The following is a 25,449-nucleotide window of genomic DNA, read 5'->3' on the forward strand; positions in this document are numbered from 1 at the left end:
TCTGCCACCTTGTCACTTTGCTGTGTTTCACTGAGCTGGGGATATGCAGTGCTCAAACCTGCCACCTCCTGGGCATTAGGTCTGGAATTTTCTGTCACTTCAGATTCCACCTCCTCCAGAAAAGCTCTCCCTGGCCATGCGCACCTACAGGGCTCCCTTCCTCTGGCCTCCTTTAGTGGCATTTATGACACTACAACAGGCTGTAGTTACGATGATAACACCAATAATAATAGTGAACTCTTCTAAATTCCTGACACATTTGAACTTTCTTGGCTCCCATGACAATTCTGTAAGGTAGGTACTGCTATCATCATCCCCATTTTACATATGAGGAAACTGAGGCAAGGGGAGGTTAAATGAAGAGCTTACCCAAGATCATGCAGCTAGGGAGTGATGGAACTGTGATCAAGACCCTGGCAGACTGACAACTGTCCACACCTTAGTGACTGTGCCGTGCCTCTCCCTCTCCTTTTCCCAGCTGCCTGGCCAGGAGGCAAGAGCTGAGGCTTGGGTCTCCCTTCTACCCCTGACTGGTCACTGCACCCACCAGTGATCAGTCACTCCTGAGAAGACAGCCCCCAGGTCTTTGCCTGCCCCCCCCCCCCAAACCAGGTGGACAGATGGAGAGGAGAGAAAACTCAAAGAATTAGGTATTGATGCTTGAAAGCAGAGTCGCATTGGAGTGGGGGAGGATGTGCAGGAGGGAGTCGGGGGTGGTTCTGACAGCAGCAGCACGCCCGCCTGATTAGCACCTTCCAGCACTGGGGGTGGAGAGCAGGGTGCTGGGTAGCATGAGGGAAGAAGAGACATTTTAATGAGCTGTCTTGACAACCACGTTGCATTATTTAGAAGATGTGGGTGGTCAGGGGCAGGCAGGAGGCTGGCTGGATTAACTTTTGTGATCCCTCCAGCTGGTGTGGCCCATGCTGGAATTGAGTATGGGGGTGGGGGGAGGCTTTTGTTCAGAAGCTCTAGGCCTCCCCTCCAATGTTCCCACCTCAGAACCCTTGGGTGCTGCAAGCTTCCTTCTATACCAGTTCTGTTGCTCTTGAGCTCATTCTCTGTTATCTTGTCTCTAAACAACCTCCAGGGGGTGCTTGAAAGGACAGTCCATCTTAGCCTCTGCTTTCCTGAGAAGGATGGGCCTGGTAGCAGCTCTGGTCAGGTACTCCAGGAGAGTTTGGCTTTTGTTCAGTTTTCAGAACTTGGTGCCTAGCATAGGGCCTGGCACTGAGTCGTTGCTCAGGTAATATCAGTTGAATAAGTGCACAGCCAAGGAGGAGTGGATTTGGAGGGGAGGACTTGAGAAGGCTGACATGGGAACAGATCAACAGGGGGGCTGTTGGCATTTAGATAGGCTCCCGGCCCCATCTGTAGTCCAATAGAAGCCACTTGACTTTTTGTAGTGTCTGTTTCCCCATTTGTGCAGTAGGCCTGCTCTGGACAGGGCTGTTGTGGGGACCAAATGAGATGTAGGATGGTCAAGTGCTTTCTCCACTGATGGGAAGTTACTTCAGGCTAAGGGTTCATACCGCAAAAACCCTGCTATATGTTTTTTGTGTCTACAGCCTAGATGATTTCTCCCACTTAATGAGGAGGATTCTAACTTGGTGGCCCTGACTCTGGAGCCAGACTGCCTGGGTTTGCATCTTGGCCCACCACTTCTTAGCTGCTGACCTTGGGCAAGTTACTTGATATCTCTGGGCCTCAGTTCTCTCATCAGTCAAATGGAAATATTATCAGAGCACTTACTTCACAGGGGTGTTGTAACAATTCAATAATATAAACCATATAAAAAATACCTAAAGAAATGCCTGAGACGTGACAATAACTCAGTACCCTTTGGCCCTTATCATCTCAGTTTATACTTGCAAAAACCTCATGTTGTCAGTACTGTGATCATATCTCTATTTTACAGATGAGAACACTGAGGCATAGAGAAGTTAAGTCTTGCCCAATATGATCTGTATACAGTCCTTAGCCCAGGGCCTGGCACATAGTAAATAAATACTCAGTAAATATTAGTGTCTGTTATTAACTATTATTAATAATTAAATTCAGTATCATAAATATTGTCATCAATAGTGAGCACAGCCACAACTAAGAAGTAGCAGAGCCAGGACTAAAAGCCACATCTTCAGATTGCTAGTCTGTTACTCTTTCCACTGTACTCCAAAACCTCTATGCTTCTAGGTCTTACACAGCCACTAGGCCACCACTTTGGGTTCTCCTTCCTTTTACTCCACCATGGCCTGAGCATGCGCATTGTCACTCCCTGCCCCCAAGGCCCTAGGCCCCTGCCCTCTCCTTTGCGCTCCACTTCACAGCCCTCCCTTTGGCTGGCCACAGGGTCTGGTGAGGGGCTGTGTCTGCTGGCTCCCAAAGAGAGAACAGGCCTCCCCCTGAGGAGGCAACTTCTCTCAGGCGCATTTCCTTTCTGTTAGAGACAATTTTCTCGGGATCTCAGGGTGGAGCCAGGCTCCTTCCAGGCATTTCCTACCCGGGAGTTTATATTTGGCCTCAGCAAAAGGAAAAGGAAGTAGGCAAGGGAGGTGGGATGTAGAAGTGGTGGCACAGGGTCAAAATGGGTGAGTGCCAAGGCCTTGCAGGCCAGGAGAGGGAAGTAGGAGATGGTGCGTGATCCTTCTCTCAAGTGAGCTTGGATGCCCTCACAGGAGCTTGAGGCCAGAATGCCTCCACTCTCACGCAGAGTTCATTTGTCCTTCTCACATCTCTGGGCCTTGGTTCCTGGCCCTGTGGTTTCTGCTCTGGGGCAAGGTGTTCTGTGAGTCAGCAAGTTGCTGAGTTGCAGGTGTGTGCTCAGTTCTGGGTCCTTGCTGTGGTGATACCAGAGGAGAGAGTGGAGTCGGGGGCCCACACACTGTTTAGTTGGGAAGCAAGACTTCCTGTCTAGGTGTTGCCAGAACATTTAGTAGCCCTTACCACACTGCAGTGAGGATACTGAGACCAACAGGACCCAATGCAGTGGAGCTCTGGTTGAATGGGGGAGACAGACTCATGTGCTGCTGAGAAGGTAATGGAAATGTATAGAGGGCCAGTTAATTTAACTGAGCCATTGGGTGGTAGGGGGTTGGTAAGAGGTCAGGGAAGGAAGGCTTCACGGAAAGGGATCTTTGACCTCCATCTTGATAATAATAGGAGTTTGCAACTTCAAGTCAGGCTGGGTCTAGAGTGTGGAGAGCCTCAAGTGCCAGGTAGGAAGCAGTCTCATGTCTGCCCTGTGCTTGGGCAGTGGGGAGCCTGTTAGGGTGCAGGGTAGGAGAGTGACCAGGTCAGAGCTGGGGTCTTGGAAAAAGAAGCTGGCAGGATGACCTGTTGGAAGGAGAGACTGGAAGCTGGGAACTTGGAGAGCTGAAGTAATCCAGGCCTGAGAACCTAGAGCACAGGTGGGTGTGGGAAACCATGACCATTTGATGGAAAAGTTGGTAGAACTTGGAGACTAAATACATGAGTGAGAAGAGGACAGACCAGGATGACTGGAGGTTTAAGCCTACGTGTTTGGTGCCTTTGGAGGCAGGAAATCAGGAGAGGCAGATTGGGAGGGGAATATGGGTTTGTTCTTGGTCCCCGCTGAGGACCCTCACCTGAGTTTCCCAGAAGAGAATGTGCAGGAGGAGGACAGCTCCCTCTACTGAACCAGCCGCCAATCACACATACCTCTGCTCTGGGTCTAGATTTTGGTGAGTGGCCATTAGAAGGTGGAGAAACTGAGGTAGTGGCTTGCCCAAGGTTACCCAGTAAGTTCCTAGTGGAGCTAAGGCCAGAATGTAGTTCTTCTGACCTTCAATACAATACTCTTTCCACCCATACCTCAGTGGAGAGCAGTTACCACTGGTCTAACATCTGCCCCAGACCGGTTAGGCTGGCATCTCTTGCCTGCCGGCTGGGGACTGGAGGTGATGGAGTAGCATGTGACTTATTAAAACAACGGTCTTTCCTTGTCACCATGACCTTGTCAGAGCACCTGGGACTGGGTTAGGGGCAGGATTTCCTGGGGGCAAGAAAGCTAATGGAGCGACTGTGGCAGAACAAGTGGCAGCTCTGACCTTTGCTGTCACAGAGAAGCCCTGGGTCAGGCAGGAATGTCAGCTGCCTGCTTTGGCCTTGCTGTACCAGGCACTGGCCTAGGAGGCCATAGGCAAGGCTGACCCTGGACCCAAATTCTCAAGCAGTCCCAGCAGGCCAGCGGCCTGGTTTAGCCAGAAGGCCCTCATGACCCTCCCTCACTTACAGCTGCAACCAGAGCTCAGATCACAGCTTTATGGTAGGGAGGGACATGGTTGGCGTTCCTTGTATAACTTCCACATTTATAAAAGCTCCAAACTAGAACTGCCACCTCTCCCTGGCTGACCCTGCAAGTGGTCCACAGTGTCCAAAGATAGGGGACCTCCATTGAATATTGTGTCCATTCTTTGCCTCATTCCTCAAGACACCCGCAAGGTGGGGTGGGGCTGCTGGAGGTGCCTGAGATCCCCAGGTGAAGTGGAGGCTGACCTTCATGGTCTCACACTTCAGGTTTGGAGTCAATCTTTGTTTTGTTGTGGGGCTGTCCTGTGCATTGTAGGATGTTTAGCAGCATCCCTGGCCTCTACTCAGTAGATGCTAGTAGCACTCCTCCTCAGTTGTGATGACCAAAAATGTCTCCAGACATTGCCAAAGGTCCCCTAGGGAGTAAAATTGTCCTTGGTTGAGAATCCCTGTGGCTCTGTGGTCGTGATGTGGACGTGGAGTGTTAAGGAGAGAGGGGTATTAGAGTGGAGAGCCGCACATGCTAACCTGCCACTGGCCAGCAAGAAGATCCAGTGGCTTCATTTTGTTGCCACTCAGTCCCACAGTGCTGTACCCTTCTGGGCCGTTTGCCTTGATGGTGCCTCACTTGTGACAGAGAGACTGCAAAAGTGTTGCTCACATGGGCCCAGGAGCATGGCATCCAGCCGCAGCTCTCACTGAGACTGAGGCTGCCATCCGAACAGGTGCACTAGGGGCGGTCTACCAAGCCAGAGGCCAGCCAGTGTCTAGCACTGCCAGGCTAGGCAGCTTGAAATCCAGAGGCCCTTGCTGCGGCACCCCTCCTGCAAGGTTTGGAATGTGGGATGAGAGTTATTTTGGTCTTGTCTCCTTCCCTCCCTCCACCTCCCTCCCCTGTAAAAATCTAGTTATTGTGATTCCAGCTAAGAGCGGCAGGAGCAGGGAGAGACAATGCGTGTACCCAACTTCCCAGTGGACAGAGTATTGCAGACCCCCATCAATGTCCACTCCAAGGTCGAGAGGAAAAGTCTTGGCAGTCATGGAATCCATAACAGCTCTTAGTATGGGCCCTTGTGAAGGTCCCTCTCCCTCGGTCCCCCAGAGAGAGAGGTGGCATAGCCAGGCAGTCACCTGTTGTAGCATCTCTGCCAGGGTCACTGCCAACCTAGAGGGCCCCTTTGTGTAAATTTGAATGAAGCACTGCCTTGGAGGAATCCAAGGCTCCAGGCTGAGTGGGCACATTTCTTGTGGCCCAAGCCCCTTAGTGTATCCTTATGGGAGGGTGAAAGGAGCTGGTCATAAGCACTTGGGGCCAAATGAGATATAAGCCCTCTGCCAAAAGGCCAATATTGCCTTCTTATGTGGGGCTCCTCTCTAGGGGTGGGGTGAGCAAAGGAAATGGGCCTTGCGTCAACCAAGAAGAATGATCTGAGAAGCTGTTTGCCAGGACTTAGCATTTCCCAGGTACAACAGCAGGGCCTGGAGTGGTAAGCTGCCCCTCTACTTACCTTGGGTACCACCTTGGCCTCACAGAGCCCACCTTGGGAACTTGGGTTGTCACATAGACAGTGGCATCCCAGGTCTTTCTCCATCCCTCAGAACGCTGGCTTTTCCTCCTGTGCTCACTGAAGGTGGGAGAGACCACGCTGATACCAGACCTTGTTTTGGAGCTAACCATCCTGTGGTGAGGGCCATGGAAGGGATGCCTTTCCAAATGGGAAGCTAAGTAAGGTAAAGGAAACCAACATATTTGTTGAAAGCTGCCTTATAGAGTAGGTCAGCTAACTGTGAATAAATTACCACCACAAACACCACAGATTTGCCCTCCCGTGTCCCACCGTCTGCATTCATATTCATGCTCACTGCTCTTGCCTTCTCCTGCACTTGAGCCTGGAGAGAACATGGGCCAGTGATTAGAATGGGCCTAAGTCTGGCCTCTGGCTATAATCTGTCCAGAGACCTATACTGTGACTTTTAGCTGGCCGCGTCTGTTTAGGGCCGTGGTTCTCTATCTTGGCTACACTTTAGAATCACCTGGAAAGCTCCCCAAAACAAACAAAAAACTAACCCTCCCCAGAGATTCTAATTTAATTGGTAATGACAGGCACTGACATTTTTAAAAACACCCCAGATTATAATGTACAGCCCGAGTCGAGAGGTTACTGCTCCAGCAGTAACAAGGACACTTTGATCTGGGCTTCTGTGACATCTACCCATTGCTTGCCCTGGGCCCTGTGTCTTGCCTGGTCCCTGGGCCTGAGCTGGCCTTTAGGTTGGGAGGGAGGAGGCTGAACCGGGGCCTGGGCAGTTCTCTCTCAGCCCATTGAGTGACCACAAGGCGTAAGGAGTCAAGTTCCCCAATAGTGGCATGAAGAGAGTGGAGTTGGTGACATTGGCTGGGTGAGGCCTGACCTCCTGCAGCCTAGTTGCCTATTGTCTTCTCTTTTCTGCCTAGCTCTCTTTATCACTTCTTTACAACTAGGACATAATCTGAACTGAGTCTTAAAGACTATGTGAATACAAAGTTCAAGTAGTCTTTTTTTTTTTAGGTGAGGAAGATTGGCCCTGAGCTAACATCTGTTGCCAATCCTCTTCTTTTCACTTGAGGAAGATTGTCGCTGGGCTAACATCTGTGCCAATCTTCCTCTATTTTATGTGGGATGCTGCCACAGCGTGGCTTGACAAGTGGTGCTAGGTCCACGCCTGGGATCTGAACCTGTGAACCCTGGGCCGCTGAAGCAGAGCACAGGAACTTAACCACTACGTCACCAGGCCGGCCCCTCAAGTAGTCTTAATCAAAGCAGCCCTCTCTAATGATAACTTTCGTACAGCCACTTTCAAAACCAGACAAAACCTGACCAAATCCACACAGTAACTGTAGAGGTAGGCAGGAAAGTTGTTAGTCCTCACTGTATAGATTGGAAACCAAAGCTTAAAGAATGAAGTTGCCTAAGATGACTTAGGCAGCAAGTAGGGGAGCCAGCTTGATGAGAAAAAGCTTTTTCTCCCACTCACTCAGTTATCATCTTTGGGCATTATTGCACTTCCTCAGTGGGAGATGTTGCAGCCTTTTTCCTGGGTGCATAACCTCTACCCCCATTCATATAGCATTTCTCAAGAACAGAAGCCCTGCTTTTCTCCTCATTCCATCCTTCTCTGCATAGAAAAATTCTCCATGCTAAGAGGATCCTTGGTACATGGCCTGTGTAAGTGTAGGTGCAGATATTGTCACTGACCTCTGAAACCATCTGCTGCTGCTCAGCCATTCCTTCTTTGACACTCCCTCCAGGAGACCTGTGGGTGTGGCCCTGAGGCCTGATTTGACTCTGGATCTTTCTAGTATGCCCTCTCCCCCAACTCTTAGGGCTCAGATCAACTGGGCCCCTCCCAAGGGAAGGAGTCAGAGCTTAAATCTCCGTGGAATCCAGCTTGTGTCAGCTGAGTGCCATCCCTGACCTGTCCTGGCATATCACCCTAGCCTTGGCCAGAGCACGGCCTGCAGAAAATAGCAGTCGAAACTACTGGAATCTGCACATCTGGACACAGAGGCAGGACCAGGGGCCACAGACATTCCTCCATCACTCGCCTCAGCCTGCCCGGTGTCACTCTCCCCGCCAGGCACAGAAGACAGTCCTCAGTCTGGGCCACCTGGGCCCCAGCTCCAAGGTGAATTGACTCTACTGGGTGTGGGTGGTCACTCCTGGCCCCAGCCTGGGCAGGCTGGGATGGGTGGGAGGGATGAAGGCCAAGCACCTTAGCTCAGCTCTTAATCACCAAGACATGTGTCCCTGACTGCTCTGTCTGGGAGGGTGCCTCAGGGCCTCCATGAGGTGGTATATTGTCAGAAGCCAATGTCCCTGACATCCTGTTGGATAATAATGTATCACATTCTCCAGATTCCTGCCAGGGAGCGCTGCTGGGGATTCAGTCCATAGCCCTGCTTCAAACTCCTTGGCTGCTTTGTCGTTTGGAGCTCTTGTGGCCTCTGAAGCTTCTGCCTCCTAACCTCACTTCCCTGAGTCTTATTCTCTCATTCCAGCAGTGAGGTGGATGCAGCCATTTTCCAGACCCACAAGGGAACGCTAGCTGGGCCTCTTTCTCCAGTTTCCTCTTTTTCCTTGGGACCCTTCAGTCAGAGTGGGGAGGGAACTCATTTGTTGAGTGCTTGGTGCTATGTGACAGGGTTTTTTTTTTTCTCTCCAGTATTTTATTTAATGCTCTGAGTAGCTGTTAGAAGTGAATTTTATTACTCCCGTTTTACAGAGGAGGAAACTAAGTTGTAGAAAGGTTAAACAACTTACCCAAGGTCAGAGAGCTGGTGATTGGTGGCACCGGGATTTGAACTCAGGCTTGTAACTCCACTAGACCAGAAGGGGCAGAAAACAGTTTGGGGGCCTGGAGTTGGTCCCTTTGAGTCTAAGCTCTTTGTTTACCTGGCATCTGAGGGCAGGCGGCATAATGCAGTGGAAAAGAGTGCTGGACAGGGAACTAAAAGATCAAGGTCGCAGTGTCAGCTGTGACACTTTAACTTTGTGTGACGTGGAAAAGTCCCTTAGGCCCTAGTGTGCCCCATACCGTGGCTTTGAAAAAATACTGGTTTGGAGAGTCCCACCACAGACCAATTAAATCAGCCTCCAGGGATGTGGCCCCTAGGAATTGGTATTTTTTAAAAGCTTCTTAGCTGATTCTAATGTGGATCCAAGGGGGAGAATCCTTGAGCTGGGTGATTTAGACCAGTGCTCCTCAAGCTTTAATGTGCTTGCAAATCACCTAAGGATCCACTTAAGTGTAGATTCTGATTCAATAGGTCTGGAATTCTGCATTTCTAGCAAGCTCCCAGGTGATGCTGCTGCTGCTGGTCCAGGGGTCACGCTTTGAATAGCAGGGAGCTAGAGGGCTCTAGGTAGGAGTGAAAGAATTTGGCGCACACCTGAGTGAGCTGGTCTCCTTCCCACCAACCCTGGCTAGGGCCACTGCCTAGTCATAGTAGGAGGGGAGCAGGCAGCCCACCATGCTCCATGGGCTCCGTGACTAGGGCAGATGATGCAGATGTGTGAGACGCAGGACTCTCCCATCCCCTTCAGGTTAAGGAAGGAGCAAGGGAGTAACGGGCAGGCAGGTACCTCGCTCCTTCCTTCTCCTCTTTGTTCTACCTCTTCAAGAGTGTGTTCCTGACATGCAGGTCTATCCCTGGGGCTTGGCTCCCCTGCCTGGGGTGGCCATACCAGACTTGTGGCCCTTTAGGGGTCATTGTCTCCTTCTGTGCCTGCCTCTCTGGAAATTCTGACCTGGTCCCTCCTTTGGCACCTCCCCTTTGTCCTAATGACAGGAAAGCAGAGCTGGCTGTTGGAGGAGCTCTGAGGATGGGAAGGGCCTTCTCCCAGGGGTGTGGCAGGAGAAGGAGACAAGGAAGTGTTGTGGCAGCTGGCTCAGCTGTCTTAGCAGCAAAACCATGTCCCTCAAATGCTCCTTGGGGCTGTGTCTTAAGTCCCTTCTGGCTGCTCTTATCACATCCCACAGACCACCACTGGCTTACAGACCTGGATCCTTTCCCAGGCCTGCATTGCCCCCTGCCAGAGGGGCTGAGGTACTGCTAGCAGGGCTCTGTGGGAACAAATGATTTCCAGGACCTCTCAGATGTCCTAGTGACCCCTAAATCTTTATCATAGGTTAGAAAGATGCAGTAACAAAAAACATACACACACGCACACACACACACACACACACAGGTGCAGGTGCATGCACACACCGAGGGGCCTGTAGCTGTGTGTATACAGGTGTACAATCCTATACCAATCCACATGGATCACGGACATGAGCAAACTGGACTACAGGTATATGCAGAGACAGATGCTGGGGCGGCACCTACCTGATGCATGCACTCACAGAAATGCACAGGTGTTCATCCCCACCCTGCCCCTGTTTGCCCCAAAAGCCCTCAGGGTCTTCACCCTTCAAATCCTCATCAGCGTGTGGTCCTTGAGGAGCCTATTATTTTTTCTGACTTCCACCTTCCTGCACTCTTTCCTCCCTTGTTTACCCACCCAGCATCTCTGAAATACCATTTTGTCCTTTAACTTATCAGTCTTGGCTGCCAGGATGTCATCCCGGATTTCCTTGTGGGAGAGCACTGGGAAGAGAGAGTACTTCCTGTCTTGGAAAAACCCCACCAGGCTCCTTGGAGTCCCCTGGTCACAGGTGCTAAGGAAATGGAGGAAATGGGGGCAGGACTCCGTAGCCAGAGCAGCTCTGCTAAGCCAGCAACCTCCCCTCAACCCCACAATGCTAGGTCCCACAGTCACAGCCACACTGCTCCCTGGCACCACCTGGGTAGGGAACAAATAGCTGCCTGAGTGGTTCCAGGGCTTTGCTGCTGGTGCTCAGCCTATTCTGGCCAGGAGGGCCTCCTCTGTGGCTTCAGTTCAGCTGAGACTGGCAGGGGTGCCCCACTCAGTGCCAGGCACCCCCAGAGCACAGGCAGGAGTCTGATCCCGCCATTGCCCTCTAAGATTCCCACTGGCAGCACTGTGTCGACATGACAATCGGCACTGAGTTATGCCGCAAATAGATCGAGCCACAGGTGAGAGCCAGGGCAGTCCTGGGAGGCTCCCGGGGGGGGTGGGGAGGGCTGAACTTGATGAGTGGTAGGGCAGAAAGAGCACTAGGGAAGCTGTCATGTCAGAAGGGTAGGAACTCTGAGCGGGAGTCAGACTGAGCTTAGACTCTTGCTACCTCGTCAGCTGTGAGACTGTATATGAGCTCTTCCTTTCTGAGCCTCTTCGGAGATCTGTAAAATGTGTATAGTAAAACCTTCAGAGCTTATTGTGTGTGTTAAAGAAGATTTGGTTATCAAAATGCTGGGGAATGTTAGGTAGGTTGATGGGAAAGAAAATAATAATTGTTGAACATTTCATATGCCTAGCTGGACTAGGATAGTCTACTCAGGGCCATGTAAGGGGACAGCTCCCTGAGGAAGGGGAGGGTGAAGACACAGCTGTGGCTTCTTCCCCCAGCAGTACTCCCTGACCCCAGACATTCCTGGGAGTTGCTGCTGGTGGTGAGTTTTGTTCTTGGGCAGAGGCAGGAGAGGGGAAGACGATTGGGACACACAGGAAATGAGGCTCAAGAAAGGTGCTCCGAACATGCAGGTAGTGGGGCTTGGGGAGTGGGGGGTGAATCCTAGCTGGCTGTGACATGGAGCAAATGTGTTGGTCCCTCCGTGCTTCTCTTGCCATTTCCAGATTATCAGAACTACAGGTGCCTTCCTGCTGGAGGTGAGGCACCATACACCCAGGTTAGCTTGGTGTCCGCACCCCACTAACCCCTTTTCTCTGCCTGTTTTTCTTCTTCTGCTCTGTTTTAGAAGCTGAGGCCAGAAAAGCATGCGAGTGGCTCCGAGCGACAGGATTCCCTCAGTATGCTCAGCTTTTTGAAGGTAAGGCCACTCAGTTCCTCCCCCTCCCCCCCCCCAAAAACTTACCTCATCCCTCCATTCTTCGTCTGTAAAATGGAGCAAATCAGATCCCTTCTCCCACTACACAGGAAGCTGTGTACCCTGGCCGTGCTCCTATAGTTACAACTTCTCTCTCCTACATAATCATCTCCACTGGATCACTCTCATAGGCTCTTACAAGCTCTGGTGTTGCCCATGTGTTAAAGTACTTTGTTTTGATGAGGGCCACTGCTTTGTACCACTTCTGAGGACTCCACTTACATAGATGCCATGTGGAAGGCGCACGCTGGCGTCCCTTGCCCTCACCTCACCTTCTCCACGGCCTCATTTCTCTGTTTTCCCTCATTTTTCTGTCTTTCTTTAGAGTTGTTCATACTTGCTGTTTCCACGTCCCCTCTTCTTCCCATATCCCCACTGCACCCTGGCTTCACCCCCACCTCACCAACAAAACAGTCCTTGCCAAACTCACCAGGCACCTCCACGTGGTCGAATTCAGTAGTCACTTCCCAATCTCTCAATAGCATTCAGTGCAGTTGGCCACGCACTTCAGATTCTGGAACACCCTCCTCTCCTGGCTGGCTCTCTGGCTGCTGCTCTCAGTCTCCTTTGCTGGCTCTGCTTCCTCTAACTGATATCTAAGTGTTGGGGTGCCCCAGGGCTCAATCCTGGCCCTTCTTCTCTCTCGACATTTCTTTCCCAGGAGATCCTTGACAAGTAATATCTATATTTAGGTGACTCCCAAATGTTTCTCTGTCCAGATCTCATTCCCAAGCTCCAGATTGATCTATTCAACTGCCAATTCAAATATCTAGTCGGATGTCTGCCTGGCGTCTCAGATGCAACAGGTCTAAATCCAAACTCCTGGCGGCACCACCATCCAGTCAAGCTCCACCTCCAGGAATCATTCTCAAGTCCTCCTTTCCTTTGTTTTCCATATCTAACCCTTTAGCAAGTTCCTTTTCTCTCGAGGATATATCTTAAATTGATCCACTTCCTGCCATCTTCACTGCTCTATGGCTTGCCTGGCCTGGCACGCCAGCCTCCTTCCTGCACTCCCTCCTCTACTCTGCACCGCAGCTGGAGGGACTCGGTGAGCCAAAAGCCACGCTCTGTCACTCCTCTGCTCTGACTGTATCGCTCCTCTGCTGGCTTCCCAGCACACTCAGCAGGAAGTAAGCCCAAGCGCTTTATTCTGGCCAACAAGACTGCATCACCCAACTTCCGTTCGCTCCTCTCCCCTTTGCTCACTCTGCTCCATGCTCCTTTCCACCACTTGCTCATACCAGGCTCTTTCCCTCCTTGGAGCCTTAATGTTAGTCCTGCCTGGAGCTCTCTTCCCAGGCTCTTTGCACGGCTGGCCCCTTCTCACTCTTCAGGACTCGGCTCAGAAGTCCCCACCTCAGAAAGCCCTCTGCTGACCACCTCGCTACACGTACCCCCACCCCACAAGCCTCTCTTTACCCCATCACCGTGGCTAATGTCTTTCATAGCATTTAGAACTGCATTCTCTTGTCTGTTTCATACACTGTTTATTATCTTCGGCCCCTATGAGAGTGTAAACTCCATGAAGGCAGGGGTCATTTTTATCTTGTTCACGGTTGTATTCTCAGTGCCTGGCACCAAGTAGGTGCTCAGTTAATATTAGCTAAATGAGTCAGTCGGCTTGTTTTGCCAGTAAGGCAGAGAGGTATGGGATTTCCTGAATGCTCTCTCCTCTTCCCCCGCTCCTTCCTCTCTCCCTTCCCCTTGCCAAACCCCAGGGAGTGGGCTCCTCTGCTCTGAGCAATAGCGGGAAGTGAGGTGTTGTTTGGCTGCACACTCTCCTTTCTCCCTCTCTGCTCCCTCCAGTTCACCTTAGGCCAAAGAGAAGTTTTCCTCTCTGAGCAGCCCAGGATTCAAAGGGGACTGGAGGAGCCCAGGTTGGCTCTTAGCAGCCACCGAGGGCCTCAGGCCTGCTGTCCGCTATGGACCTGCCTCGCTGACTGATGGGTCCTCTTGTCCAGTTCAACCCTCCTGGCCTCGCTTCGGCCTTTCCCGGACAGTCAACCCTGAGCTCCCTGGGCCCCTCTTTTACTCCGGGCTTTCTCCTTCTCCTTGGTTCTTGCCTTTCTGCCTCCCTGCTTCCCTGGCCTTCCCCTTCCTGCTCAAGGGCTGCTGGCACTGAGTTTCTGACCTACCACCCTTTACTCATCTTGGCTTCTCTCTGCCGTACAGAAGGTTCGTTTCCCCTGGATATTGGCTCTGTGAAGAAGGACCACAGTTTTCTGGACGAAGACTCTTTGGGGGCCCTGCGCAGGTAGGGGGGCTGAGGGTCAGGAGGTCAGGGCCTGGCTTGGGGCTTCCTCATGGAAGAAAGCAGTCCCTGTCTCCTCTAACAGAGGAGGAGCCTGGCCTATTAACAAAGCTCATTTGCTGCAGTCACTCTGCTCGCTCTGTTTCTATGTCTGTGACACCCTCACTCACACATATACTCTAGCTACAAAGCCAAGATCTGGCCTTGAATCTTTTCTCCCTTCAGTCAGATCCCCCAAACATTCCTCTGATTTGTCCCCCCTCTACTTACAGTGGCTTGGCCCTTGTTTGAAGCCAAACCACAACTTCTTGGATCCATTACAGTAGCCTCCTAACTGGCCTTCCTCCTTTCCATCTCTGTATTCCCCTCCTTGCCCTCACCCTGATCCAGCCACTAGAGTCAGCTTCCAAGCGGGTGTTCCTTTGCTTAAAGTGTATCACTACCTGCTGGGGAAAGTTTGAAGATTTTTAGCATGACACCCGAAGTCCTTTACAATCTGGCTTTGACCGACCCTTATCAGCCTCAGTGCCCCCATCTCACACCCAGGCTCATCTGTTTGCTGACCATTTCCCTCTCTACCTTGTCACAGCTCCTGTTAAAGCCTAGGATAGAGTCTCTGTTTCTCTCTCCCTCAGAATCCCATTTCTGTCCTCCAGGAAGCCTTCTCTGACTGCAACCCCTCTGTTCATGGAAGTTCCTTGACCCACCCTCAGTGTGCTTGTAGTGCCTTCTGTCTACTCTGTTCTTGAACCTGTCCCATCTCTGTAGTGGTTTGTTCCACATCTATAAACTCCTGGAGGACAGAGGCCATAATCTCCCCAGCATCATATCTGGCACTGAAACCTTCATGAACACTGGGGCTTGGGAGAAGTGTTGATGGCTTGGGCATGTGAAGTATTGGATGGCATCTTAGGAGTGTCTTGGTAGGCTATGCCCTGCAGGCTTTGGGGGTTGATACCCTTGAATGAACACTGCTTCCTTTCCTTGCAGGAGGCTGATGACCTTGAACAATTGTGCCTCGATGAAACTGGAGGTTCATTTTCAATGCAAGCAGGTGAGTCATGACAAGGGTAGGGTTGTGGTCTTGTGGCACCATAGGGAACCCAGGACATACACAAATCACTTGCAAAACTAGCTCCGATGTCCCGGGAATCTGGGGTATCCGGAGCAGTGCCTTGCTCTAGCCTAGGAGTGAGAGGTAGGGGTTCCTAGGAGGCTGCTGGGTTTTGGAAAGCCTGGTCTAGAGGTTTGACTGTGAGAACAAGTGCCCTGGCCCATGGCCTCACCCAACCCCCTCAGCCCACTTCTCCCTCCTGGGTTTACTAATAACTTGACCTAGTGATCATTCTTCCTCAGGGAAATCTATCTGCTTCCACTACCTGCTCTGTGATAGTGAAAGTTCCTTGACTAGGGCACAGAGATAGAATAATGTGGTCGGAAAATCATGGCCTATGTGGTCTTAGAAGTCAGGATCCCCAACCTCACCGCCACAAAGTCTAACCCCTCTGAGGTTCATTTTCCCCATCTCTATAACGAATTGGGGGGTGCATTAATAGCTTCCAAAGACCTTTCCAACTCTGCCAATCTGGGATTGCAGAAACTGAGAGGACTCTTGGTCTGCACGTAGCCCTGGAATGCAGGCCTGGTGACCCCATCCTTCCCTGGAGTCAGGCTTTGTGGGTTTCTTCTGAGGCTTTCTCTACCTGAAGCCTGCAGCCAAGTGGGTCAGCCAAGTTGCCAGAGCCCTGGCTCGGGAAGCAGGAGATCCCTGGGGCCTGGTCGTAGCTCTGCCCCTCTCTGCTCGGTGACCTTGGGCAAGCTTTCCCCTCTCTCAGTTTCCCCATCTTGAAAATTAGAAAATTAGAAAATCTAAAATCTCCTTCCAGCTCTCGCATTCTGTGATTCTAATCTAAGACTATAGTCTAGAGACTTGGGAGGCTGCTGAGGACAGGAGGTCAAGACACCTGGATTCTAGCCCTGGCTCTGTCACTGACTTACTGCATGACATTGTATGACCTTAGGCAAGTGGCTTCTCATTTGTGGGTCTGGGTTTCCCTATCTGTAAAATGGGGAGGGATTAGATTAATCAAATTGGGGAGAGATTAGATTAATCAAATGACTGTTACCATCCATCTAGTCTCTGTCTATGACTCCTGGTTTCCTCTGGCACTCCCAGAGCCAGCTCCCTACTCTAGGACATGTCCTCAAGCAGAGAACAGGGCACTTTGCCTCAAAGTCCCCCAAGAGATTGGAGGCAGAGAGTGGAACACAAGCAAGGGCTTGTGGGCTGGACTTCTCTGACCTAACCCTGTGGCACCATTCCCAGAATGAAGACTCAGAGGAGGAAGAGCAGTGTACCATCAGCAACCACTGGGCCTTCCAGCAAGAAAGTAAATGCTGGTCTCGTGTGGACTCCTCTGACCTGCTGGCCCCACCAAGCCATGGCCTGCCAGTGACCTCCAGCTGTGAGAGCATCCTCACTGAGTTTAGCGCCACCTCCCTGCCAGCCATCACCGTGAGCCTAGCGCCTGAGCCAGCGGCTCTGCCCTCCCTAAGCCGTGCACCCAGCCCGAGTGACCGACCCCTCCTCAGCCCTACCCGGGGCCAAAAGAGTCCCCAGGACAAAGCCAAGAAGCACCGTTCTCGAAGCTTCCTCAAGCACCTTGAGTCTCTGAGGCGGAAGGAAAAGGGTGGCAGCCGGCAAGCAGAGCCTGAGGGTAGCCCAGCCACCCCCAAGAAGGCCTCAAAAGCCTCCTCTTTCCGTAGTCGCCGTGGCTTCCTCTCTACTGGATTCTACAGGGTCAAGAACCAGCCAGCCACCTCAGCCAGTGGTGCTGGTGCTGAGACTCAGAGGGCCTGGGAGGCCTGGCCTGTGGCCACGTTCTGGCATCCTCAGCGGGTACACCGGGGTGACTGCCTGGTGCATGTCCCCAGGGACCACAAACCAGGCACATTCCCTCGCTCCCTGTCCATTGAGAGCCTGTGTCCTGAGGATGGACAACGCTTGGCAGATTGGCAGCCAGGTAGGCGCTGGGGCTATGAAGGGCGCCGGGGCTCCTGTGGCTCCACGGGCAGCCATGCCAGCACCTATGACAATATGCCTGAGTTGTACCCAGCTGAACCTGTACTGGCTGGGGCTGACGCCGAAGATGAGGAGGTTGGGGGCAGCTATGCCCACCTAGACGACATCCTCCAGCATGTGTGGGGCCTGCAGCAACGGGTAGAGCTTTGGTCTCAGGCCATGTACCCAGATCTGGGGCCTGGAGATAAGGAAGAGGAAGAAGAGGATGAAGAAGAGGAGGAGGCCGCTTCATCAGTAGAAATAGCCACAATCGAGGTTGAAGGCCAGGCTGAGGCTCTGGCCCAGGTCGAGGCTCTGGCCCACAGAGAGTCCTCAGCCCCGCCCCAGGCTGATGACCAGCCAGGAGTCCCAGCTCAGGCTCCGGCTCAGGCCCCAGCTGAGGCTGAGTCCCTGGCACAGGCAGAGGCAGAGGCCCTGGGCCCAGCCCAGGGTAATGAGCAGGAGGCGAATTCAAGCAGGGAACCCACCTCTGTCTCCAGCCTGTCTGCGGAAGAAGGACACTCCATTTCTGACACTGTGGCCTCCTCCAGCGAACTGGACTGTAGCGGGAACTCCATGAACGAGGCTGAGGCCTCAGGGTCCCCGGCTGGACTCCAGGCATCAGCGCCCCGTGAACGACGAGATTCAGGCGTTGGGGCCTCACTTACCAGACCCTGCAGGTGGGAGTTCAGGGTAGGGGTGAGACCAGGGGCCTCTGTTGTTTCTCTCTGTCTCTCCCTTTCCCCCTCTCTCCCTCCCTTCTCCTCTCCCCGCTGCTCTCTGCATCTCCCCCCACCCTCAAGCCAGTTTCTTAGTTATGGGGCCCAGGAGCAGGTTCTTGGGCCTGGGTGATTGCCTCCAGGCAGCCAGTCCCAGGAGAGAAATAGAAATACTCCAAGACTCGGGAATCCAGAATGTTAGGTTCAGGACCTGCCTCTGCTATGGCATTGAGCAAATTTTAGCTCCTCTTTGGGTTTCAGTTTCCTCATGTGTAAATCAAGGGTGTTAGAGGAGATGGTCTTTGATGCCTAGCTTCGCCATTCTGGGTTTCTCAGAGCATCCTCTCTACTGCAGTCTTGGAGAGGTAGGGGGCTGGTACTGTTTGCTGGCACTAGATGGGCCTGAGCTCTGTGCCATCCTCCCTGACAGCATCTTGACTGTTGGGCAGCCCTGGACCCAGCAGCAATGCTGACAGTGGTCCCATCTCCCTGCATTTTCTTTCTTTGGGGAGAGAAAAGGGACCAGAGGAACACAACCTTTTCTAAAGTTTACCCAAACCTGCTCCTCTGGCCTTCTCCATCCCCTCATCCCTCACCAGGAAGCTCCGGTGGCACAGCTTCCAGAACTCCCACCGGCCCAGCCTCAACTCAGAGTCGCTGGAGATCAACCGGCAATTTGCTGGCCAGATCCACCTCCTGCACAAGGGCTCGCTGCTGCGGCTCACTGCCTTCATGGAGAAGTACACTGTGCCTCACAAACAGGGCTGGGTCTGGTGAGTGTTCCTGGGCCATGGTGGGTGGGGGGAGCTGCTCACCTAGGTCTTGGCTCCCTCCCTGCCCCCTCTCCAGGGCCCTGGGAGCGTCAGCCCCAGAAGGTGGGTGTAGGCAGGCAGGGCCCACAGGCCAATGGAGTGGTGGGATGTGCCAGGAGGCTGGAGGGGCTGTGGCCCGAGAAGTCAGCATGGCTCTGGATGGCTTGCATATATCTGTAGGGGATGCGCGTGGGATGAGCATGTGTGCTGTGTGTGAGGAGGGGTGGGGGTGGGGGACCCTAGTCCTTGAGCTGTACCTCCTCCATCCCAACCTCCATGCTGCCACCGTTGAGATTGTCCTAAAATACAGCTTTAGTTGTCACTCTCTGATAAACACCCTTCTGTGGCTCTCCATTGCCAAAGAATGAGGTCCAGTTTCCTTCTCTTCTGGCCCCACCCCATCTGTCAGGTTCTTTAGCCTGCCATTCCCAACCAATGCCACCATACAGGCCAGTGGACTGGTCGCCCTTCCCTGAATGTGCCATGCTCTTTTTCCTGCCTCTTTGCCTTTGTCCATTCTGTTCTGTCTGTCTCAAATGCCTTTTCCCCATTTCTCCTCTGGGACAACACCTACCTGTCCCTCAAGAGCCTGCTGAATTTTCACCTCCTCTCTGAAGCCTTCCTTGACCTGCTAGGTACAGTTCCCCTCCCTCATGGGTCTTCCCTCGGGTTCTTGGCCTACTCCTGGCCACATGTATTGTCATTGCCTGTTGACACAATTGACCAGACTCAGAGCTCCCTATGTTCCTCTGTGACCCCCTAGGGCTGGACCCAGAGCAGGTGCTCAGTGAATGTTGCCTCTGGGATGTGGTCTGCTCCTTACCCTGCTCGCCCCTTCCTGAGCCCCTCAAGACTGCAGACAGAGTCTCTGAGCTATGTCCCAGCCTACCCTGCCCCCTCCCTGATCTCTTGTTACTCTCCCAAACAGGTCAGTGCCCAAGTTCATGAAAAGGAATAAGACCCCAGACTACAGGGGCCAGCACGTGTTTGGGGTGCCACCTCTCATCCACGTGCAGCGCACAGGCCAGCCACTGCCGCAGAGCATTCAGCAAGCCATGCGCTACTTGCGCAGCCAGTGCTTGGACCAGGTGAGGCCTCCCGGGGAGCCTGCAGAGAGATGGAACTGGGGAGGAGGTCCGATGCTAAGGAGTTGAGGAGGGAAACTGCTCTGACCTTTCCCCTGGGTTGAGCAGAGACCTTTCCTGTCCTCAGGAAGGCCCAGCACAGATGGAGCCGAAGCTCCCTTCTGCCTGGCTCTGTGCCAGCTTATTTCTGGCCCAGGTGCTATAGTCCCCATCTTCCAGGAGCCTGCCTTAGCCTAGGTCCCCCTTTTCCTACTCATCTCCACTAAAGCTGTCTTTCTCCTTGGCCCCGAAGCTATAAAAACCCTTCTCTTTGGTTTTGCCATTTCTCTCCTACCCTGCCCAGCAGGAAGCCTGCCAGGCTTGGAAGTCTCTGGGGTGGCCTACACTCTTGACTCCTGGTGCAAGGCTGCCCTCACAGTCTCCCTCCCATCCCTCCCTCCCTCCCCTGCATGGACCCAGGTGGGTATCTTCCGCAAGTCTGGGGTGAAGTCTAGGATCCAGAACCTGCGCCAAATGAATGAGACCTCCCCCGACAATGTCTGCTATGAGGGCCAGTCGGCCTACGATGTGGCTGACCTGCTGAAGCAGTATTTCCGGGACCTGCCTGAGCCTATCTTCACCAGCAAACTCACCACCACTTTCCTGCAGATCTACCAGCGTGAGTCACCTGCACCTATCCCCAACAACCCGCCCCATTCTCAGCCTCCGTGAATCCTAGGGCTTGTGGAAGATAAACCTGATGTGGGCAAATGGAGTCACAGCCATGAGCTCATTGAAAGATTTACTATCAAGAGTTGGAAAGCCCCCTGGGGAGAGACCACATTTTATCCCCCGCCCCGACCCATTATATGGAAGGATTGACTGAGGCCCTGAGGAAAGGCAGGGACGTACCTAAGGTTACACTGCACAGTAGAGCAGAGCTTGATCTAGCACCCAGGGCCCACCTTTGCCCTTCTCACTAGCTTCCCTTGGGATCACTGTGCCTTCTGCATTCCTGGAAGCAAGAGGCTGGCTGCTGGAGGCTCTAGGGGAATAAGGAAGCCCTTCTGCCGTCCCTTCCTTACAGTCCTCCCCAAGGATCAATGGCTGGCAGCAGCACAAGCCGCCACCTTGCTGCTCCCTGACGAGAACCGAGAGGTGCTGCAGACTCTGCTCTATTTCCTAAGTGACATTGCCTCTGCTGAGGAAAACCAGATGACAGCCGGCAACCTGGCAGTGTGCCTGGCACCCTCCATCTTCCACCTCAACATCTCCAAGAAGGATAGCCCCTCACCCAGGTGAAACAGGGCAGGGTGTGGCAGAGCCAGGCAGGGAAGATTTGGACCCTGTTGGACTTTTGGCCCTTGATGGCCAGCACTGCAGTTCTCAGGCGTCACCACCAGGGTTCAGCCTGACTCCTCAGGGGCCCAGGACTGGTTGGATGCCGTGAAGAAGGGCTTTCCTTCTAAAGGGCAGCAGGTTGTTTTGTGTTCAGGACTGGCAAGCTGGCTTCCAGGGAGCTGGAAGCCAGCTTGTCAGCCATCTTGTCTTGTGCCTTTGGGCCATCCTCTTCTCCTGGCACTTCTCTCCAGGATCAAGAGCAAACGCAGCCTGGTTGGCCGGCCAGGCCCAAGGGACCTAACTGAGAACATGGCTGCCACCCAGGGCCTATCACACATGATCAGTGACTGCAAGAAACTTTTCCAGGTGAGTACTTCCAGGCCATGGTACCTACTTTCCAGACCCAGGGGAACCATCAGGCTCGAGCTTTGCACCCCAAGGCGGGGTTAGGGCCCAACTTGACACATACCCCTTATCCTCCTACTTCTGACTCTTCCCCTACAAGGTTTCTCATCTGCCTCACTGCAGTAGCCAGGCCTCTCCATCCACTTAACATGAACCTGGCAGGCCCCATGGGCTCTAAGACTGAGGGTCCCTGACCCTCTGCTGCTCCTCACGGCCCCCAGCCTGGTGTGTGTGCCCTCCCAGGTGCCCCAGGACATGGTGCTGCAACTGTGTGGCTCCTACAGCGCAGCCGAGCTCAGCCCTCCGGGCCCAGCCCTAGCTGAGCTGCGGCAGGCCCGAGCTGCTGGCATGAGCCTGAGCCTCTACATGGAAGAGAGCGTCCAGGAGCTGCTGCGCGATGCTGCTGAGCGCTTCAAGGGCTGGGTGAGCGTGCCGGGGCCCCAGCACACAGAGCTGGCCTGCAGGAAGGTGAGCAGCACATTGCCCATGGTTGCCATGGGGCTGGGGGAGGGTGTGGTGCAGGCGGGGGAGGGGGCAGGGATCCCAAAGGAAGGAGCTGCCCAACTAGTCTTGCTGTGCCTCAGCCTGATACTTGGAGAATGCCAGCCAGTGAAGCAAGTACCCTAATGAATTGAGAACCAAACGAGACTAAGGGATCTCTTTCAGGGATCACCTGTAAGAATTACCCTCCCAAGGCCCCACTCCAGACATGTCACTACTTTTAGAGCCTCACCTGCCATCTCTTCCTGCCCCACAGTTGCACTGAGCTCCTTACATTTCCACCTGTGTGCTTCTGCCCCTGCTGTCCTCCTGCCTGGACTGACCTGCCCCAAGCACTACATTTCCCGAGCCACGTTAAGCCCCAACTTAATATGCCTCCTCCTTCATTCAGAGCCTCTCGTCATGCCCTAGGCTGGAGGTGACTTCTCTCTGTCCTTCTCTTGGCACTAGCCATGTTCTTTCTTGGATCCTGATTATGAGTAAGACTGCAAGCCTGAGGTTTACCATGTATAAACCGGTCATAGTAAAGCCTCTCTTATAGGATCAGAGTGAGAAGCTTGCCCTGTGCCTGGCATAGACAAAAGGCTCAAGAAAGAGCAGCCTTTGTTGCTGTGCACATGTTCTACTTCCCGCGCTAGATGGTGAGTTCCTCGAGGACTATCGCCATCTTCTCTGCCTGTTCACTTCCAGAAATTCCAAGCACTGTGCCCATTTCGTGGTAGAGCCTAGTAGGCCTCAGAGAATGTGTGTCTCATCATCTCTTTGTGCTCTTGATCAGATAGAGAGGCAGACATCCAGAAAGGAGAGAGAGGACAGGGAACACAGGGATGGCCTGTCTGGATCTGGCTAGGATCAGCAGAGTAGCCCTGCAGCCTTCCTTTGCCAGGGGCTGGAGTGCAGGCAGGCCAGGACTAGAGCTGAGTGGGAGTTCTCCAGCCTTGACAGTTGCTCCCTGTCCCCACTCCTGTGGCTTGCAGGCACCTGACGGGCACCCCTTGCGTGTGTGGAAGGCATCCACAGAGGTGGCGGCCCCTCCAGCTGTGGTGCTACACCGTGTTCTGCGGGAGCGAGCCCTCTGGGATGAGGATCTGCTGCGGGCCCAGGTGCTGGAAGCCTTGATGCCGGGTGTGGAGCTGTACCACTATGTCACCGACAGCATGGCACCCCATCCCTGCCGTGACTTCGTGGTACTTCGGTGAGGGCCTCCAGCTGTCAGCCTGCCGTGCCTGGGGGACTAGGGAGGTGGGGTGGAAACTGGCACAAGGAACCTGAGTGTGTCTCCCTTTCCCACAGGATGTGGCGCTCTGACCTGCCCCGTGGGGGTTGCTTGCTTGTCTCTCAGTCCCTGGATCCTGAGCAACCTGTGCCAGAGTCAGGGGTGCGGGCCCTGATGCTCACTTCCCAGTACCTCATGGAGCCTTGTGGCCTGGGCCGCTCCCGGCTCACTCACATCTGCCGTGCAGACCTCAGGTACCAGGCCCCCTCAGCCCTGGCACCCTCTGCTTCTGCCCCACACCGCTGATCCCTGGGGGCTGGAAGCATGTCCTTTCTCCCCTTCCCCTGGCAAGGGCTCCAGAGAACTCCTGGCTCATGCCTGCCTGTTTCTACCTCCCCAGGGGCCGCTCTCCTGACTGGTACAACAAAGTCTTTGGGCACTTGTGTGCCATGGAAGTGGCAAAGATCCGGGACTCCTTCCCCACCCTGCAAGCAGCTGGTCCTGAGACAAAGTTGTGAGCCTCGGCCTGGTCCCAGGGTGGCACCACCTGGGCCCCCGGTACCAAAGGAGTAAGAGGGAAATGAGAGGAGAGCAGCTCTCAGCTGCTGATTCCAGGGGCAGAGGCAGGCCTGTGCAGCTGCAGCTGCCTCCCTTACTTCCTGAAGCTCCTCCACACATACAGGGGAGGAAAAGAGAATTTCAGTGTTCCATCTCCATTCCACCCTCAAACCTGTGTTCTGCTCTCCAGAGAGAGAGAGAGAGAGAGAGAAAGAGAGAGAGAGGGGGAGAGGAGTCATTTTAGGAGCAAGAAGATGCTACTGCCCTCCAGGCCCATGGAGCCACCAGTCAATCTGAAGCCCTACTGGCTGCCCTCCACTGCAGGGGGAAGGAAGTAGACAGCAGTGTGTGCTCCCAGATCTCCACAATTCAGAGAGGCCAAGCCATCCTGTTTGGTACTAGAGTCCCTTTGAGGTTGGACAGGAAGTTCTGGTCCTGCCTTTAGGCCCAACATTGGCCCTGAACTGGCTTTTCCAGAGAAATTGGACTGGAGTGGATGTGCACAGGGGCAGAGCACAGGGCAGCCCCAACCCCACGATCTGTTTTACTTGTGTAAATACAATGAAGACTTTTATGAAGCTGATTTAAAGAGTGGGCACTGACAGGCAACAACGATTTGGGATAGCTTGAGATGTGAGAGTGGGGGGAGCCTTCCTTTCTCAGGTCTCAAGAGACCAATGAACCAATCTCCTCTGGCTTGGGCCCCATACTTTATCTGCCACTCTCTGGGGTCCCATGTAGCCTTTGGGCACACGCTGCCATGTCTGCAGAGTAAACAGGCTCATCCCCTCACTGCATGGGCTGAGCACAAGCAGATGGTGGCGAGGAGAGACAGATCTGTGTCCATGTCCTTTCTCCTGCGGTAGCAGGCTGACATAACAGTCCCTTCCTCAAGCAGAGACCTGGCCCCCAGCTCAGGCGGCCAGCCAGCCAGATAGAATGGCCTAGTGTCATCTCAGCCAGCTGGAGCTTGATCCAAACCTGACCTATCCCACCCACCAGCCATCTTGGTTCATGTGGAAATTCAAATGCCAACTGGTGCTTTATTTTTCTTTCAGATGAATAAACTAGAGTGGGATGGGTCCCAGCCAACGTTGTAATTTTTAAGCCTATTTTATTTGTACCTATAAATACTGTACAGTCAGAATATATATATGTATTTGTGTGTGTATATACATATATATATATGTATATACACACACGTCTATATACACACACATATATTCTATCATGAGTATACTATAATCTGTGGGTGGGAGCAGGGATCTGGAAAGCCTCGGGGTGGGGAGGCAAGGCACTTAAGATAAGATGGGGGAGGTAGAGAGCAGGATCCACGTGACCCCTCAGCAGAACAATAAAACATTACTAGAAATGCAGTCTGGCTCTGTGGCTGTCTTTGCTGAGACTATGGGCGCAGGACTGGGGAGGGGTTCCAACACAGGCTTGGTATTAGGGTCAGAGGTTGTGAGCATTGCTGGCATAGGACACAAGGGGAGGCTGCAGGAGGAATCGGGGAGGGCCTCAGCTCTTCTCTTTGGGAGGTGATTTGGGAGTGGGGAGGTGGAATTCTGAGAATCCAGGGCTTAGGTGGAAACTGAAGACCCCATCCCCCGTCCCCTGACCTGGCCAGTGTCCCTGATCTGAGTGGCCCACAAGCATGCCCTCAGGCATCCTGACAGTAGCCCAAAGGAGAGATGCCCCTGGTTATGCTGTCCTTCCTTCCCCTGCCACACTCAGCCTAAGCTGAAGGATGAAGA

The 25,449-nt window shown here is 53.3% G+C and overlaps 1 protein-coding gene across 13 annotated transcripts in view; it reads left to right on the forward strand.

The window, feature by feature from the left end:
- Positions 1-25,068, forward strand: part of STARD8 (StAR related lipid transfer domain containing 8) — a 72,873-nt gene extending 47,805 nt beyond the window's left edge. For 5 of the 13 annotated variants that reach the window (XM_023634498.2, XM_070258096.1, XM_005614236.4 and 2 more), the window contains 13 exons: positions 11,633-11,704; positions 13,937-14,018; positions 15,006-15,069; positions 16,342-17,756; positions 18,395-18,568; positions 19,536-19,695; positions 20,152-20,350; positions 20,759-20,969; positions 21,264-21,378; positions 21,661-21,885; positions 22,896-23,113; positions 23,212-23,388; positions 23,535-25,068. In XM_023634498.2, coding sequence (XP_023490266.1) covers positions 11,633-11,704; positions 13,937-14,018; positions 15,006-15,069; positions 16,342-17,756; positions 18,395-18,568; positions 19,536-19,695; positions 20,152-20,350; positions 20,759-20,969; positions 21,264-21,378; positions 21,661-21,885; positions 22,896-23,113; positions 23,212-23,388; positions 23,535-23,652 — 3,230 coding nt within the window. In that variant the 3' untranslated portion in view covers positions 23,653-25,068. Of the gene's footprint in view, positions 1-7,747; positions 7,936-11,632; positions 11,705-13,936; positions 14,019-15,005; positions 15,070-16,341; positions 17,757-18,394; positions 18,569-19,535; positions 19,696-20,151; positions 20,351-20,758; positions 20,970-21,263; positions 21,379-21,660; positions 21,886-22,895; positions 23,114-23,211; positions 23,389-23,534 lie in introns of all 13 variants that reach the window. The other 8 variants (XM_070258093.1, XM_070258090.1, XM_070258091.1 and 5 more) reach the window with 3 other exon arrangements.
- Positions 25,069-25,449: the final 381 nt, after the last annotated feature.

Source organism: Equus caballus, chromosome X (assembly GCF_041296265.1).
Source record: "Equus caballus isolate H_3958 breed thoroughbred chromosome X, TB-T2T, whole genome shotgun sequence".
NCBI lineage: Eukaryota > Metazoa > Chordata > Mammalia > Perissodactyla > Equidae > Equus > Equus caballus.